Below are 19601 nucleotides of genomic sequence, written 5' to 3'. Positions count from 1 at the left end.
ATTTCTTTTTATTTCTAAGCATTTAGTTGAAAAAAGAATATGAAAAATTAAAAATCATAGAAAAGAAAATGTCAATTTCAGATAACAAAAAAAAAAAAAAAAAGACCAACTCCAAACCAATAAATAACAAAGTATTAAATAACAATGGCATAGAATGGGAACATAATAAAAATGAACAATAAACGATTGTCAAAAGAAGATGATAACTAATGACAAAAAGGTGATCGGACAATGATTTGAGGTGCTCAGTCACGCTTTTTATCACGCAGTTTCAGCTTGTCTGAACCGTGTATCCCAATCCATTATAGTCTCTTTGTCTTTCTCTTTATCATAGCTTTGACTTTATTCTCTTTCAAGTAGAAATAACACTAGAGTAACCCAGAACAAGAAAGCCACAGTACAGTTAAGAAGGGCATCTTGTATTTGTTGGACAACTTCAAGTAGTCAAATATCCATGCGACTTTAGAAACATCTCCGATTAGATCTCTAGGCTAACAATAGATTTTTTTTATCCTTTCTTTACAAAATATCGATATGATTCTCCACGCTCTGATTAAAGTCTTTCTCCATGTGAATTAACAGTTAATAGACTTTGTCATGAAATACACTGATAAACCATATGTTCAGTCTGTACAATAGAGGTACTAAAAAATTACAACTGTCATGGTATATGTACAATATCCTACCTACAAAGTACAACAGCTAGTATGTAATAAAATATGTAAACAAATTTCTCGTTGTTTGACACAGTTGACTGTGACAGCAGATAGAATTCACACTTTTCACATTAGATTTATTTCTGTATAGACATCTGTTAACAGTGTTATAGTACTGCATCTGTCTTCCTCCTGACAGCTCCATAGAAAAAGAGAACGATAGGCAATGAACCAACATACAGAGGGTTGCAAAAAGGTACAACCACCACTGGCTGCAAATCAACATTAGACCTGTTTTCTGTAAGAGACCATTTTTTTTCTTTTGTGGTTAACATTTTGTTGGGGGGAAAAAAAGAAAAGAGGGGTGGGGCTGCAAAGTTCTGATCTGATGATGAAGAACCATTTTGGCCTTGAAGAGAACATGTTCAAACCCAGGTTGAACACTGTATACTGTACTTTTACTGTACTGTACTGTACTGCACTGTACTGTACCGTAGAATTAGGATGGCATGCATTTTACAATCAGTTGCTTTTTTACCGAGACAAGAGAAACCAACCACTTCTTGCCACAAGTACACGTTTTCAGAGTCACTCTGTCCATCAGACAATGAGAGTAATAGTGGTGAAATCAGATGCCAGAGCTAGTAGATCCTACGAGATCTGCCCTTAGCGATTTGCTCACTTGGTTTCATTTGATACACAGTAATTGTTTTCTTTTTTTGCTTAGAGCAAAAATGAAATAAATAAGACACCACACTTGTATAATGTATAAACAATACAAATTTTGTCATATTCTGATATGGCAAGAGTCCTTTTTTTTGTTGACTTTTACAATGATCTTGTGTCCTGACCCACTCTTGTTAAGCACTACGTGTTGCTTACATGCTGAAAATGGTCAAGATTATGAGCCTTTTGTCATTAACAATTTTACAAAAAAAAATCTTTTTTGTTTAACGCCAAGGATCACATAGCTCTAAAAGTCACTTAGGAGAATGATGTAGCTGTGAAATATTTCTACACTGATAACGTCTTTGACCAGATAGAAGAGTAAGGTCACTAAAGTTGCTATTTAGCCTTCTCGGTATGCTTACAATAGTAAGTGTGCTTTATATTACAGTACATGTCATCAGTTCAACCACTCAGCACAGTATATGATTATACAAGTTCCATGTTTATACCATCGTTTGTCGTAGCTCCTTGCAAGGAAACCGATAAATAAATGTTCTCTCAGTGCTTTCTCTCTCTCTCTCTCTCTCTTTCTCTCTCTCTCTCACGTATAGATGCTCTCTCGTGTTTGCGAAAGTCTCACACTCACACATAATACTCCTTATCCTTATTTTTCTGTTTTTTGTTGCCGCCCTTCATGCTCTGCTGTTTGTCCTTCATGACGGCGCCGTTGCTCTGCACAGCTGAGTTGGTGATGTAGTTCCTGCTCTCGTCCACCTGGTAGGAGCCTTCGTCCCTGTTCCTGTACTTATACATGGCGTACAGAAGGATGAGGATGCACAGGGCGGCGGCCGCCACTATTCCGACGACCATTCCGGTGGTGCTGCTAGATTCGCGGACCACTTCCGAGGGCCCCGGGACTCGCCTGACGCCCGGCTCGGTGGGGAGTGCTGTGGGTACATTACGGAACATGGGGGAGGTTATTAATGGGCCCCTCAGCTTGGTGCTGTCTACCTCAAAGGACGTGGGCAACGGGAGCAACACTAGGTCTGGCTGGGGTTTTAGCTCGCGGTTATTCATTTTGCCAGCCGGCCGTTTGGCGGCGGGAGCATTGTGGAGGGTTGCGGTGGAGGCGGAGGCGGCGGTGGTGCGGCTCTGGTCGGGGGTTAGTGGCATGGCGGTAGTGGTAGTCCTACCGCGACTGGAGGTGGAAGGTTTGTTAGGTCTAAAAGTCTTGGTGTCCCACTTGGGCGCGTGAGCTTTGTAGCCACCTTCAAAGGCCGACGTGGACAAGGTCTTATCTGTTACCAAGGAGAAGGTGGTGTAAAAATCTTCATCATCAGTAGGGGGCAGGTTAGAGTTGAACGCTTCCCCAGAGCCATACCCCGATATCACCAAGCCATCATCATCATCATCACAATCATCGCTGCCTCGGTCCGACAAGCAAGGTACCCCCGCCTCAGTGGCCTTGGACAGGGACTCTTTGGTGGTCTCAATAATGGTGAGGAGTGGGTGGTGGGTTGGGGGGAGGGGGATGAAGGGTGCACGAGGAGCTACAGAGGGGTGCACTAACGGATCCTCAACAAGTACTGGGATCACTAATTCACCTCCTAGGGTTGGAGACAGACAGGTAGACATGTTAGAGGGCAGCAAGGGGGTTTTATTAAATACAGTAGACTAGAGGATACATCCAGAGAAAAGAACACAACAGGCAAAGACTAAACAAAATTCCTTGAAAATAAACAAACTCAGCATATCAATTGAACACTCAAGACCAAAGCAATACAAAAGAAAAGAGGCAAATCAAAAGGTTTGTTTAAGTGCATCAAAAGGCTTAAGGGGTGTGCAAGGGTGAGCCAGACGTAGAGAGAGGTCAAACAAAGCTTTGCTAAAGCAGAATTCATCAAAGTGTTGGCTATAGTTTTATAGTTTGGTGATAGGGTAAGCTATAGTTAACTTTTTCTTTCTCAACATCATGTCTCACACAAACTCTCTTTTACAGTTAAAAAGAGAAAAATGTGCAAATACAAGCTAAAATTTAATGTGCTCAATAAAAATAAAGGAAAATATATCCAGCAGAGATAAGTAGTTACAATCAAAAGATCCTGCAGCTATTGCTCTCAATAGAATTTAATGAGGAAAAACTGCTGATAAAAACCTTATTTCTGCTGTTACGTGACACATGCAGTAGCATTAATTCTGATCAAATAAAATGTATTACCTGAAACTGTATAAAGATTGCTATCATGATAGAGATGAGATGTATCTACACTGAGAGCAATGTCAGCACCCTCTGGCTCCCCGGTCAGCTCCAACCTCTCGCCTTTTTAATGGTTTTACAGCTGATTGTAGTTTTAGCTCTACAAATATTTCTCAGAGGCAGAGCTGCTCTGGAGGCAGACATTTCATTGGCTGAGATAAACCTCAATGGGCAGAGGTTAGCTAACTGGCAAACTTGAATGGCAAAGAAGGAACTCTGGTCAGAATATGAATAAAAAAATTTAAAAGGCAATGATGTCTTTTATTTATTAATTCATGACCATGGCATTCATGATCTGGGAGGGTCAGCAGGCTAGTTAACTAACTTATCTAGATAGCTATGGGCTAGTATGGCTAGTTTGAACTGGGAAGGTCAGCTATGCTAACTAAAGGATCTAAATAACTTAATATGGCTAGATTGCATTTTCCCCCCCCAATTATTTCAGTTTCAGTTGTTTCAGTAACAAGAGTGCTAGGCTTCATAATATTTGCTACCTCCTCTCTTACCCCTTGTGTTTTTCACTGGGCTTCAGTCGAACATGAATCCCAAACCCAAATCTGTGGTGAAGCCTGACACCTAATGGTGAAAAGTAGGGTACTGCACTGCTCATCTGCTATTGGCTGGTCTTTGTGCCAGGTAATGTCACCACCTGTTGACATCACCTGGCACAAACACCAGCCAATAGCAGATGGCCAGTTCAGTACCCTACTTTTCACCATTAGGTGTAAGGCTTCACCACAGATTTTGGTGGGGTTTGGTTACTCTTTAACCAGAAAAACTGTGGTTCTTTGGCTCCGCCCATTGAGGTTTAATTCAACCAATGAGATTAGCTACCAGAGCAGCTCGGCCTCCAAGAAATATCTGTACAACTAAAACTCCAATCTTAAGTTATATGGCATCCAAAATGGCAGAACAAAGACACTCGAATGCTCACCCTTTGATTCTTGAACTCAAATGTGTAATCATTGTTGTTCTACTATGTCCATACTGTGAGAGATATCATGAAAGCTAGCATTTTCATCCACTGTGTTACAGTCTTTGACAGCCATACGTTAAATAGCTTAAATAGCTCTTTACAGTCTCACACCTGCAAGTCCTGTGTCCCCCAGCAGGATAGGAGACCACAAGCCAATTCAAAAGCATGCTCTTAATTTAGACTAAAATTTAGAATAATACTTTTATCAAAGGAGTGAATTTAATCTACTGCTTCAAACGTATATCTGTGACATGACTAAAATCAAGAGCTACTTCTGCTTTGTTTTGGTAACTATAGTTTGAGCTCAAGCCTTGGTAAATGGATCACAAGCCATAGAGAGCTTATTAGAGGTTGCACAGGGAACTAAGTTAGATATTAAACTTGCTGGTGATAGGCAAGGTAGATAGTAAAGTCAATTTCAAGGCAAAGTGAAAAAAGTGTGATTTACTCTTCATACATATTGCATATCTAAGTCTGGCTATGCTTTGTGCTATTGCTGTATTGTGATCTCAAGCAGGTATCATTGGGGTGAACATTCAAAGTGCCATTTAGATTGCAAATATCCACTGCCATCAAGGCATGCTATCACAGCTTTTCACTGATGCACATCCCAAATTCTAAAATATATAAAAAAGAAAAAAAGAAAATCAAGGCAAATTACTCTATCACTCACAAATCACCACAAACACTATCATCTACATTCACAAACATACAACACAGTTACTGTAGATTTACTATTCTATAAAGCCAAACATTCAAACGCTATCAAACATCCATTCAGTCAATCAGAGATGCAGTTTGTAAGCTTTTAGAAAACCGCTGCCTCAGGTAGGCATTTGTATGGTCAAATTGTGTCTGGAATTGGTGCAGCAGTCAGTATTGCTAAAGGGTATGACATGTAGCATTTTGTGTTTTTCAAAGTTAAAGCAATAATCATTTTCATATAAATAAATGTCCATTTTGTTACTCTCTATCGCCGATTGATATAACACAATAGTACGGTGGGCGAGACAGGCAATCCGTGCTACATAAATACACACGACAACTAAAAGCACGCTGCAACAAAGGAACACTACATTAACCAAACCTGCAACAAAAACAACGGAAATAGACCACTGGGCGATAGTTCGATTTTTTTTTCAAATTCACCCGCTTTTAGGCTTTTATGCTGACAGCAATATTACAGTAAGGTTCCAAATTAGTGTTTCTTTCACTGCAATAAAGATGTAAGAACACCGTAGTTTAGCCTACTAAAACAGTCTTAAAGCTAAATTTGAGTTTAATTTATTCAGGTTTTCCTCCATTTTGCGGCATACAGTTAGTGGAGCGTCCATCTTGGAGACTTAACGTTTGTAAAAAAAAAACATGTCAAATCCAGCATGAAACGCCGGTGAATTGAAAAAAACAAAAAAAACAACAAACTTTCGCCCAGTGGTCCGACCGCAATTTAAGTAATTTCTGTCGTGGGTTTTTGTTGTGCGTTTGGTTAATGTGGTGTTCCTTTGTTGCAGCACGTTTTTTATTTGTCGCGTGCATTTAGTGTATGTAGTGCCGATTGCCTGTCTCGGCCACCGTACGATAGTGATTCAACCTATTACCAGTGCAGATAGATCTGCCATAAAGACGATGATGCTACTTCCCTCCCTGGCATTCCTCCATTTGTTTTGACACGTTGTTGAATGTCATTGCAGTTAGAATACTGGAACTGTAATAAAATCGTGTATTACTTGTAAAGTAAAATGGCTTCTGTTTTTGGCTCCTTTATGCCACAAAGCAATCCGGCAGATTTCCCACAAAATCTGACCCAGTGGCACACAGTATCAAATGCAGTGTAGAGGCAGCCAGTCTTCTCAGCTGTGGTCTTGTTTGTTTACAGTAATTATACTTCTGTCTCAAAATTAATGAAGTATCGATTTTTTGATGTTAAAATGCTACACGTAGTACCTTTAACTAGCTTTTACGATCATGACTAAAGAGAAGCTTTACAATAACAATTTTGAAATGTTTCAGTACATTTTACATTTTACAAACTGCATCTTTTCAAACCAATTCAAAGATAATGAAAGCATACCACATATTGTTTGTCAACTTACATTAACAAATTGCCCGCATGATTTTGGCATGAAGAAAAGAATTTACAAAGGAAAGTTGTGTAAGAATGTTCTTGGATAAGTGTTCGGTACTGTTAAAAATCATTTTTAGCCATTGGAATTTGTGTTGAATCTATCTTTAAACATGATGGTACAGGGAGGCAACAACAAATACATCCACACCACATAACATGAAAAATAAACTTCACCATAATTCTGTTTTGTTTTTTTCTTTGATAAATAATTTCAGTTTTTACAAAAAAACTGTATATCTACAAGTTTTTTCGTTTCAATAGACTTTTCAATAAATATCTACATTCTATTCATGTTTCAGTTTTTGCTTAAATTGTCATTTGTTCTTTAGTTTAGAATGGATGGATGACTGTACATATTTTAATATCTCTAAAGACGGGGAGAGGGGTGAAGAAGGGGTGGGGCCTATGAACATACTACATAGGAAATGAGGGTGATGAGGGTGATAGTGTAAGTCAGTTGCCATGTCCATGTAAAGGCAGTACGAAGCGGTCGGGCGGCATTAGAGCTTTTGGCTGTAAGGAAGGGATGGGGATATACAAACAATGAGCATATACATGCCCATCTACAGAAAAGAACAGAAGAACTCTAACACTGACAAGTCTGACAAACCCTAAACTGCAACTTCTTAGCCATGCAATTCATTTGTTTTTTTGTTTTATAGTCAACAAATTATTCAGTAAAGATTCAATTGTTTCATCAAAATAGCTCTCAAAAATCTGAAAAACTTAAGATATCATGTGGATCTGGAACTGCTTCACCAACTAATGTGTGGGCTTTGTTGAGCATAAGTAAAAAAAAAATGGTAGATATCAGTATGTCTGGAGTTGAGTCAACTATGCAAGTGTCGCTGTTTTGACATTTCGCTTTATTACTTGAGGTTTGTCAGGAAAGCTTACTGTATAAATGTAAAAGCGCACAATTCATTCACTGAAGTAGTTCCAAATCCAAAAAAAGAAGTCAAAATTATAAAATATCTTAGAAAAAAATGATCAAACTGTGATTCAAATATTCTCATCTGATTGACAAAATACAAATTTTCAACCAAACCAAACATACTCAATAAGCCAAAAAAATCATAATCAGAACCAAAATGTCATTGATCAATTGGATATCAATACAAAAAAATGTGACCTGTTAAAACTACCAAATGAAAAATGTTGATAAGATGAAAGAACAAAGCCATTTAAAAATTTGCACACACTACAACCAGATGCACACAATAGAAAACAGACACAGTCGAGAGAGGCAGTCGAATGGAGGACTGGCCCCTCTCTCATGTGTTTCTTGATGACAAATATATCTGTTAATGTTAGTCTTTAAACATGAACCGGCCGTGCAGTCTGGGTGTACGTCAAAGAGAGAAGGTACTGGCTGAGAATGGGTTAATCTGTTGTTTTTCTTTTTGTTTTGGTTGTACTGCAAGATGTTGATGCATGCTTAAAGTAAGTTGCATTTAGGGAAAGTAGAAAAGAAACAAGACACAGCAAGCTGGGATCAGGTAAGACATTGACCAAGGTTAGAAGAATAGAAGACCAAGTTCAACTAATAGCAGTGGGGTAAGGAAAAACAAAAACACAAAACATCTATTAATCTTATATTTGTGTTATATATGTGAAATGCAGAATTTTTTGCAGGATTCAAATGTAATGAACAGCCAAATGACACAAGCTTAACCCATAGTGTCTTTTGACAGATGATCCAATAAATTATCTGATGTAATGTTACCCACAGCCTTTAGTTTTCCCATGTAGAAGTAAATATATTTACAGAGGAATTTCATAAGATGGCACAGGTCTGACTTGCCTACGCTGTTAGAAGAGTGGTTCGAAACACCGTAACTACGTTTGAAACAAAGAAAGGCCATGCGACCAAGTTGAGAATGGGTGTTTACAGGAGGTTAAAGAAAAACCAGATAACAGGTCTGTTGAACAACTGTGATTTAAAACACTGTTCAAGGTCCCTGAAACACCAAACATGCCCACTGAATCTAACTTTTGTTTTTGTAAAGCAGATTTAAGGGCAATCTTTTGCACACTTATTTTCACCCTCTATTATTATCTTTTTATGTTGTGGTGCCTTCTTTTTCATACTTATTTTATCAATATGATGTTTGCTTTTGTTTAATTGTTACAGTACTTTGTAAATTTTGTTTTAGAAAGTTATTATTAGTAGTATTAGTATTGTTATTAGTCGTATATGAATAGCAGTAGTAGTATATGGTAGAATTTCATTATTTTACTGTATATTATTGTTTCACTGTGTATTGCTTTCTTTAGGAAATATGCACATGGTGTGACGGTGTAAAAAGATAAAATTTGTCAAGAAAGGTGCACAGGGCTGCAGTGGCGGAGTTGAAGAATACACTCGCCACAAACCAAAAAAATAAAAATAAAAACTCCTGTAAATAAGTTTTCAAATTAAATGAATAATAAGTAGCAGCTAATGTTCTTTATTTTTGTATTTCCTCCCAATTTTAAATGAGCTTTCATTGGCTTTCTGGTTAGAGAATCTGCCCTTAGATTGAAAGCTTCTGGGTCGTCCTAGCTGAATCATAATTAAGGGTTAAAACATCCAACAAGAAGGAAAATTAAAGGATTAACATAAGTGCGTAAGTACTTCAGACAGATATACGTACATGATCACTTTGATCTGAATTCTGAATTTCTGACAGGTGTTTCAAAATATTCAATTTGGTCTTTCAACATCAGTTTGATGTTTCAAAGCACTCAGATTGGTGTTTTAAAAGCATTCAGTTTGGTCTTTGAAGGCATTCAGTTTGGTGTTTCAAAGCATCCGGTTTGGTATTTCAAAGCATTCAACTTGGTCTTTCAAGGCATTCATTTGGTGTTTCAAAGCATTCAGTTTGGTGTTTCAAAGCATTCAGTTTGGTGTTTCAAAACAATCAATTTGGTCTTTGAACATATTCAGTTTGGTGTTTCAAAGTATTCAATTAGGTGTTTCAAAGCACTCAGATTGGCGTTTCAAAGCATTCAGTTTGTTTTTTTAAAACATTCAATATCATCTTTGAACACATTCAGATTGGTGCAGTATAATGCAGCATTGGTATTTCTCAAAACCCTAAATAAAGAATGTTTCAAGACACCGTGTGTTTGTAAACACCAACAATATTATATGATTTTACACTCTCTAGCTAGTGGCAGTTCAGTTGCCACCACCTTTTGGGTTTCATGTCCTTCCATGTCCGTATGCATTCTTTAGTAAACTTATTTTGAATCCATTTTGCCCTCCAAAGGGGAGATAAAGAGCTTTTAAGTCATTGCTGTTATTCTGTCAGTATACAACTCTGTACAGTATGTTGATGTTTTTGAGAATATGGAACAATTTGTGATAAAAGGATCAGCTGTTCTTTGATATACTCTGGCAGAGATACAGTCCAAGATACAGTGTGACACATTGCCTCTGAATTCACTGTTTAGAAAGTCTGGGCATTCTTAATAGTGTGTATGAGTAGGGTTTTGGCTTGGATTTCACTATTGCATATAGATATATATATATATTGTTTTAATCAAAAACATTGATTTAACTCAATCAACTGAACTGCTGTTTGCATATGCTCTAGGACAGACATTACTGCTTTACAGTTTATTTACCTTACTTGTTTTACTTTTGTATATGCAATTAGTGCCTTGAACACACTATGATTATATTAATTAGGAAAGGGCACAGCTTAATTAATGGATCATAGAAATGTTTCTGGCCTTGTTTGTATATGTGTATCACGCATCTTCACATGTATTGACATTATTGAAAAGTCTTTGGTCACACTGCAGGCAACTTTTGATATTTAAATGTATCATAGCAAATAAACCACTACCCTCATCTGAAAAAGAAACAGTAAATTCATGCACACAATAATAACTTACTGAAACTCAAATCCGTCACTTACTGATAGTAAATATTACGACTACTACTGCTACTACTATACGATACTATACTATACTATGCTATACTATACTATACTATACAATTGTTTCTTTGACAGTAGGGTTAACACTGCCAGCAAGGCTGACTTGTACTGGAGAATAAATATTGATCATTTGGAAAACCTGCAGCCAAATGGTTGTGTATCTCTGTTTATCCCACAATTGATACCAGGGAATTTGTTTGCTTGGATCTGAGTTACAAACCCGGTCAAACCCTTTCCTAATTACACTGGAGGTAAGACCAAATGGGTTTGTTACATCCACACAAGTCCCTTTCTAAAGCACTGAATAAACTGCTCAAAACAGGCGTATAAATATGCAGTGTAACATGGATTTTATATTGATCTTTTTTTTCTAAGTTATAAGAAAATACATTTTAATTTATAAATTGGTGTGGTTTGTCTGACTACAACATTCAAAGTGAAGTCTATGATAAAAGCCAGGCAGCTATAGGACCAGAACACTCGGCCAGGTAATAAGCCCTCTGGAGAGAAGTTGAACTTTCGATTTGATAAGTTCATTTTCTTATCACTAGTTGGTGAAATGTTAAGGTCTTTGACATACAATAACAAAAACAGATTCATTTGGCACTGTATCTCAGAGAGAGCAGTATGACTCTAATTTTAACTGTCAGAGTTATCAGTGGTACTGAGAGTTTAAAGAAGTTATAGTGGGGAATAGTGAATTTGTAGCATTGATCATTTGTTCATGTTTTTTTTTTGTACCAGTACATCTCGATATGGTGTCAGAATATCTATGGTCTACAAGTTCAATTTATAACCCTACAGTAATTGTTCATACAATGTGTAACAGTGTATTTCCTAACTATTTTAGGACCATTGTTTCATAGCCATCTTATGAAATTACTTGAGGGGAAAGGGCCACGTATGACAGTTTTACAACAGAGAACAGAATCACTTGACAACTCCTCAAGACAAACGAAACAGACAACAACCAACAAACAAAATCAAAAGACAGTGCGGGGGGAGAGAGATGATGTAGTAGCATTCGATGTCGCTGCGACCGCAAAAGATGGTTTACAACTTAAACATGAACGTAGACAGACCAGCCCAGTTAGCCTAAATGCAGGGACATGGAGTCAAAGGGTCCAAAACACCGGATGGAGCCAATCAGAAAGCATGCGGAGGAAGGATGATCTTGAAGAAACCATGCCACTAATGACTGCTTAAGAGCAAAATAAAAGTGGAACACATTTACAGCTTCTGGCAATAAAATTCTTTTTATGCCATCTGCATTGAAAAGATATTTAAGGATATTTAAAGATAGGGGGGGGGGGGGGTGTAAGGGAACGGCAGGAGAGTGCAGTGAGGTAATTAGGAGGGTATCATTTTTTTCATACACAACTTTCTTCAGTTAGATATATTACAATTTTCCCCCAAAAAGGTTGATGGCAAGAAAAGATTTTGTTGCCTTTTTATCTGCTTTGAGAAAAAAAAAATGGGAATGTTTTGTTAAAAGCCTCATGGTACAAATGCTCCAAGTATATGAGGAAACAAATTGTTTTCATCCACCGAAAATGCCGCACATGAGGAGGCAAGACAACAGGAATGTCATTTTTTTTTTTTTTTTTTGGATAATTGGCAGATAGATGAGGATGATGGCTCAAAAACAAACAGAAATAGTAAAGCAACACACCTGACCGAACAGGAAAAGAAAAGGAACACATCAAACCCTCCCCCCCAACACTTCGCTCATGCTTCACAAGCAGACGCAACAGAAAATAGTATTGACTCCCCAAAGGATACAACGAAAGAAATGTCAAATCAACAGAGCATGCCGCTGTCCACGTCAAATGATGTCAGGGGTTAGAATGGTGTGAATTTCTGTGTAAACATATGATTGGATGACTGGGGCCCTGTCTGTGTCTGTCTTCAAAAAATTCCCATGAGTCTCAGGCTACAGAGCAGAGCATTGAACCCATTTACACCGCTATCTCTCACATAAGCTTTGGAAGAACTTGGGAATGACCTTCAGGACGGATAACATTATGTTTCCGATAACACAGTAGTCAGTAGAAAAGCATCAATCTCCTGTCACCTATCATGTCTCTGAGTGTTGCTGTTATATGCCCACATATATGCTATAAATAAAGAAATGAAAGGGGAAAAAAAAAAAATCTCAGTCAGCTGAAGGGAAATCAAAATGATCAAATGTTATTCATACCATATTTCATAAGTTTTTCAGATTTCATAAATCTATGAAATATAATAAGCTTTATGTAAAATGAGTTTATATTTCCAAATTGAAATGCGTATACAATATGTAAATGGTCACTGGGAAACGTATATAAAGCAATTGCATTTCTTATATGTGTTATATGGGATGCAACTCAGTTTACCCACCTTTTTATTTAAAGCACAGCGCTTACTTTTTTTTTAGACTAATACAAATCTTTATGAGGTGAAGTCATAGTATAAATCATAGCAAACATGTAAGTTATATGATGAAAGGGCCTTTTATAAGAAAAGCATAAAAGCATGAATTCATGATTTTCTGAAAATATAATTTATTTATTTTCATATTGGTGGTTGTTTGCTTTATGATGATCACTGACTGGAGATCATAGTTTTATTTCCCACTTCATCACTGTGTATAGTGAATATTTTATAGCTAGTGAGAAGATTCAAATACCATTTGTTTTCTATCAAGATGCAGCAGCATTTCATGGACAATGTTTTCCTGAAAAGGTATGCTGTATTTATAGCATCATTTATGACAAGCAGTGACCAGTGGAGTGAATGGGATATAGATGCTAGAACATGTTATGAACTAATAGTGCATACTGTAATCCATCTGAAAAGCAATTCATTATGATGCTCACCCAGGCTATGAATAGTGATTGAGCACAGAACCCAAGCTACTGTAACCTTCCTGCGATGCTTGCCAGTTTATTTCATAGCAAAAGGAATGTAGGAATGTGTATGTGGAAGTAAACAACTGGCTAATTGCTGTTTCCTACAGAGACATGATAGCCAATGGACTGTCACCAAAATATGGCAATTCCCAAATTCTCTCAAAAAACCCAGAGGAATTGATGAATTGATTGAACATCTAAGTTATCACAATATTCTATTTTTTTTTTTTTAAATATTTAGATAGAAAAGAGAATAACAAGATCACCTTAGAGCAAAAGTATAACAAAAAAACAAAACAAAAACTTGTACACAGAAATTCGATGATATCTGTTCTCTATTACATGTATCAACAAAGCAAGCCTCTAAATATGGAGAAACACAAATGAGAACAAAAAGAAAAGTAATACTTCAATTTACTCTAGATATCACGCTGCATTTTTCGCTGAAAGCAAATCTTAAAAAAGAGAATTGTCAAAATGTATCATGTGTCAAAATGCAAATCAGTAGGGCACCACATGGCAGGAGCATTGGACTCAAACACGATATGATACATTTTGAAGCATCAATGCAGAGAACATGGCTCACCGTCATACTAGTTTTGCACAGTCTGTGATGACATTTACTAACCCTCATAATTCGCTAAAGCAGGCAAAATTAGTATGCGTGTTGGTGACCATGTTAACCACTTCGGAAGACCCCATGGGCAAGTGTAGCTCATTACACTGATGGGTTTCTGTGTTACTGTTGTCAGTTAGTGATATACTGCATGAATCGTTTGGGTGACTGATTTACCATTTATGTTCAGCTATGTTTACCATGTATCTGTTAGCTTTTTATAATGTCTATCTTTCCCCGGTGTGGGGAGTAGGAACTGCAGCATTGGCATTACTGTTACTCTCTCGGCTGTCTTATGAAGTTACACTTTGTGTAGCCATGGGGGTGTGATGCTTTGAGGATACGTCGATCCTCAGGTGCAGATGAGTGAGAGCACGAGAAAGCAAGCAAAGGCAAACTAACCTAGCCCACCTGCATGGACTGTTTCGCACTCCTCCAGGTCCTCGTCGTCGCTCGAACACTCCGCAGACGACACGATGTCATCCGTCGTGTGCTTCACGGGCGCAAAGGTTGGGCGTCAGCAACATACAGCAACCGACAAAATAACCAAAACAGAAGACAGACAAAGCAAAGAGAAAACAAAACAAGTTAGAAGTTGTTAGAATATCTAATCGATAATAACAGTAATAAGCTTCATTCATATAGCACCTTTTTGTGCTTGCCAGAAAGGAAAGCATTCCATATAATCCTAATCATAACCCTAAGTAAGCCTGTAGTATTTTCATCAGGTCCTTGTTGAACTGCCATGTCTGAAATGCCTGTGATGACTATAACTGATGCTCCTGCTGATGCTAGTTTTCAAATTGCTTGTGGAAGCATTTGGCTAGCTAGTAGAAAATTAATTTAAAGTTCCAGGTTTCCTGATAAGGTAAGTTGTATCATTTTGCCACATTAGATTGTTTGATCGTGCTTTTGCATATTATTTGTTGGACTTCTTTGTTCTAAGGGGGCCTAATCCTTTGTTGAGGATGTAACACTAGCATAGTAAGCCTTGCTAAGTATGCTAGTAGTAACATTAGTTGTTGTGGTAGTTATTTTTTCATTTTCATATTTTCAGGTGGCTTTTCAAAACTTGGAAATGCTGTTTTTGTGCTTTTGTTTGGCTTGGTTGCTGTCTGCTGGAGCCGGGCACCATTGTTGGCTCTTTTGGTTTTGGTGGTAATCTAGATGGCTTCTTAGCCGCAATGCTCACAGCTAGCAAGCACAGAACTAGCACTAAGCTAGTTTTCACTTCACCTTTAGTCTAAAGTTGAGACTTTGGAAGAAGGATCCGAGGCTGCACACTAGCTCATATAGGGGTAAAATGTCTGTGATATAGCTTGGGGCCGGACGTAACCATGCTTTAAAAGTGATCACTAAAATCTTATACTCATTTCTAAACCTAACAGGTAACCAATGAAGAGATACCAGAATTACCAGAATGTGATTTTTGTTTGTACAATCTGTATTTTATTTATTTTATTTAGCTTTTATTTAACCAGGTTTGTCCCATTGAGATCAAGGATCTCTTTTACAAGGGAGACCTGGCCAAGAATAGCAGCAACACAGTTTCAACAAAAAATTAACATAAAAAACACATAGAAAACACATAGATTTGAGTAACATTAAAATGATCAGATAGAACATTTGCACACAGACAACCTGGTTTCAATAGATTTCACCATAGCTTTAAAGTCATTCAGGGTTACTAAGTTTTGAAGTTTAAGATCAGACTGTAGATTGTTCCATGCAGTAGGTGCAGAAAACCTAAAAGCTTTCTTTCCCAGTTCAGTTCGGACTTTGGGAACAGCAAATCGCAGAATGTCCTGAGATCCACAGTTTGTAATGAATCTCAGAGCCCCATGATACACGCTATCCAGCATGTGGAGACAATGAGCAGAGGCATTCATGTACAGGCATTCTGTGTACAGGCATTCTGTAGACGTGAAAAGACACTTTTAATTGATGCCAGAATGAAGAGAGTTACAGCTGTCTAAGTTACATGAGGAGATAGAAGGAGACAGATTTGGCCTGGTAGTTGTCAGGGTCAAGCCCCACAACAGCCAATTTGTCCATCAACAGCCAGGTATACCCAGCTGTCCAATTGTCCTTAAGACACTGAACCCCTGCATGCTCAGCCGTTGTAAATTTCTCTGGATAAGAGCATCAACTAAATGTCTAACATGAAACTATGACTTTCTCCAGATTAATAAATGGTAAAAATGGCTCCATTTTGGAGATTGTTTTCAACTGAAGGAAGCAAGTCTGCTTCACTCTCTTCACCTGTTCATCAAAGCATGAAAAGTTCTGGCTTCAGATTGGCTGAAAGCATGCTTAGTTAAGTGCTGGCCTTACTAATATGTATCAAATGTGACATCATGTGTAAAAAAAACAAATTAATAAAAAATAATTAAATAAATAAATAAGTAAATGGCTGTTTACATACTAAGAAGTAAGGCTAGGTCTCAGCATTATAAAGTTCTGCTTGTGTTCCAGGCTGTGCACATTGATGCAAAAGCTCAAACTCATTACGGATGCATTATGCAGTATTTTTTATTTGCGCAGCTAGATCTCTGTCTTTTATACTTTGCTGTGTGCTGACAGATAATTGAAAAACTTTGCTCTGTTCCTCAAAAGGCTTTATTTCAAACCCCCTCCATAATATTTCCCCACATTTGCCATCTTTTTTTTCATGGTCGTTAACTCCGTCCAATCTTTCACCCCTGTCACCTTCATCTCCCGCCTTCAATAGTTTGCATGGATTTTCATTACTATAGATCATAGGTATTGAGTGGAAGGAGGGTGGGTGTGTGTGTGTGGGTGTGTGTGGGGGGGGGGGTCGGTCCGAGCCGGGAGTGATCATTGACAATCTATGCCCCCCTGTCAGGCCAGAGCCCTGATTTATCCTTCCTGGCTAAGGCCTGGGCACCGAGGCGTGCTCGTTTTTCAACTGGCGTGCTTGGCATACCTTTATTAGGAGCAGATTAGGCAGGGAGGGGGGGATAAAATAAACGTTGTCATACAGCAGCTTTATGAAATTATAAATATCGCAGGGAGTAATGGAGTCCTCAGACCTGGGAGAGCTGAACGGCACAGTAAATATGACCGGGCCTGACAGGAGAGATAAAACACAGCCCTGGACCCAACACTGTGATGCACCAGGCTCAGGATTTGGCCAGTGAAGGTTTATGGTCAGAAGCATTGAAATTGGACTCAGTTGAGTAAGCGGTCAGCATGTGCATCCACACTGGAATACTGCAAAATACGGGGGCCTCTAGTAAATATGAAATTATTCACTGAATTTAGATACAGTATTGAAAATGTATGGCTCGGCTATGAGGGAAGAGATCACAGATCCAGAGAGCAATGAGGAAAGTAATTGGCCAATTCTAGGGGAAATGTGAAATTATCTCCGATTTGGCTGAGAATGACAGTGTTTAATCTTCTAAACAAGCTTGAAGCCCGACTCCTCTGGTTTCTTTCCACATGTGTAAGGATATTCCTCTGAAAGGCACTGGGCCAAACCTAAAATCGATGGATTCTGTGTGGGTAAAATTACATCTCTTATCTGGAGATTAAATGAATCTATCCATGGTTTTGTGGGCTAGTCTACACTCCCTTATTTACACATGTAAAAAAAAGTGGGTGAATTTTCACAGGCGTCCCGGATACATTCCCATGCAGACGGGCGCTCACGCTCAAACCCATACGCGCACAATTATTCTTCACATTAACTGCAGTATCCCATGCGTAACCACTGTTAATAGGAACAGGGAGAATGGGCGGTTTAATCTGGTCTATAACAATGGCAGAACACTTCTCCCCAGCATAGATATCCTCAACAACCATCTCACAGCCAGAGCCTTAATCCCTTCACTCAATCACACTCATGTCTGACAGCAAGAGGGGGGGGGGGACTTCATATTGAATCCCTTGTATAAGATTAGCCCTGTTCGGGATATGTTTCATCAAGTCTTAGGCACTGTAAATGACGTGCACTGTCGCCCTGATAAGAAAATCCACACAAATCCTTTCAATCCATTTCCAGTCTCAGGGAAATTAGGTATTGCTCGCCATGCAAACATTCCCTGACATCAAGAATTACACCGTTATTGATTTGGATTTGGTATTTCTCCCATATCAGGTGGAAACCTTTCGGTGGCAATTGTCAGACTTTGAAGTAATTTCCTCTGTAGATGTCCATGACTCTACTGAAACCTGAACTTCTCCAGCTTTTCTTGCGCACTACATTGAAGTTTAAGTCTTTATGGACATACAGTATATGTTCCCTACAGTGAAATTAATTCCACTGGCCTTGCTACATGGCAATAAAAGGAACTTTCCTAGGTTTTTCTGTTGAATTTTTAACTGTTCATTTTCACGATTCCATGGCTTTGAGAAATTAATTGCATTTGACTCCAAAACAATCTATCAATATCCGCACTGGTGAATAAGTGTAGATCAGTGTTTCCAGTCTAAATAGCATTTAGACAGCCATGGGACACTAAAACTCTCCACTGAAAACCACACTAATGAAATTCTTCAGCAGCTCCTTAAAGGATTACACCGGTGTAATTTTATGTTTTTCTTGTCGCCATTAATGCCCAAGAAAAGTTTAAACCCACTGATGTATTTGCTACAGTCAGAAGCTGTCTGTTCTACTGCAGGTTTGCCTGACCTTTAAAGAATTAACTAAAAACAGCTCAGACATTCTACTGCCTTGACTAACGAAGTACATCATTTAAAAAAAATGTTTTTTCCTAACATAACTTCATAACACAACTGTCACTGCAGTTGCAATTGTACAAAAGTAGTTCCATTCTGCCAGAATTGAACGTGAAGAGATCATTGCGCGTATTTGCGTCCCACTCTGGAAAAAGTAAAAATATTCCCCTTTAGACTCGATAATTAGCTGCATGATAATGTCATGTTAGGAAAAAACTGCATTATACCACTGTGTACTGCTTTTCACCATGATGATTACGTTACTAAATTACCTGCAGTAGAACAGACAGTAGCAGCTTCTGACTGTGGCAAATAAATCGGTGGGTTTAGAATTTTGATGGGCAATAATGGCAATAGGAAAAAAATAAAATGACACTGGTGTTATCCTTAAGGCAGGGTGACCCACCATACCTATTCAGTGGCAGGGAAACTCTGGCTGAGATTCATGCTTGCTTGAAAACAGAAAATAAAATGGATGCCAGCACCACATCACCAGATTTAAAAATCATATCCTAAACCCTCTATGATAACCCCTGGCATGAACAAAGGCAATCACACACACACACACACACACACACACACACACACACACACAAAGATGCTTTCAAAAAAAGAGAGAAAAAGTAAGTAAGTCAAAGCAGGCGAAAGTGATGGGGTGTTGTGAGGATTGGTCTCATCATGGATGCGGGTAGTTTTTAAGCATTCTCGTCTGTCTCAGCCATACCCTCTGGCCTCCTGCGCCTATGCAAATCGGCCTAATCAATGTGGGATATTTACC

General features: G+C 38.3%; 1 protein-coding gene across 29 annotated transcripts in view; it reads right to left on the bottom strand.

Moving 5' to 3' along the window:
* Positions 1–1741: 1741 nt before the first annotated feature.
* nrxn3a (neurexin 3a) overlaps positions 1742–19601 on the bottom strand; it is a 353072-nt gene continuing 335212 nt past the window's right edge. For 11 of the 29 annotated variants that reach the window (XM_078289649.1, XM_078289650.1, XM_078289656.1 and 8 more), the window contains 2 exons: positions 14531–14612; positions 1742–2932 (listed from right to left, as the gene is read on the bottom strand). In XM_078289649.1, the coding sequence (XP_078145775.1) occupies positions 1968–2932; positions 14531–14612 (1047 nt within the window). In that variant the 3' untranslated portion in view covers positions 1742–1967. Of the gene's footprint in view, positions 2933–14376; positions 14401–14521; positions 14635–19601 lie in introns of all 29 variants that reach the window. The other 18 variants (XM_078289662.1, XM_078289659.1, XM_071914341.2 and 15 more) reach the window with 7 other exon arrangements.

This window comes from Centroberyx gerrardi, chromosome 17 (genome assembly GCF_048128805.1).
Source record: "Centroberyx gerrardi isolate f3 chromosome 17, fCenGer3.hap1.cur.20231027, whole genome shotgun sequence".
NCBI lineage: Eukaryota > Metazoa > Chordata > Actinopteri > Beryciformes > Berycidae > Centroberyx > Centroberyx gerrardi.
Note: the sequence above shows the minus strand (reverse complement) of the source record. Positions and strands in the feature narration are given on the sequence as shown.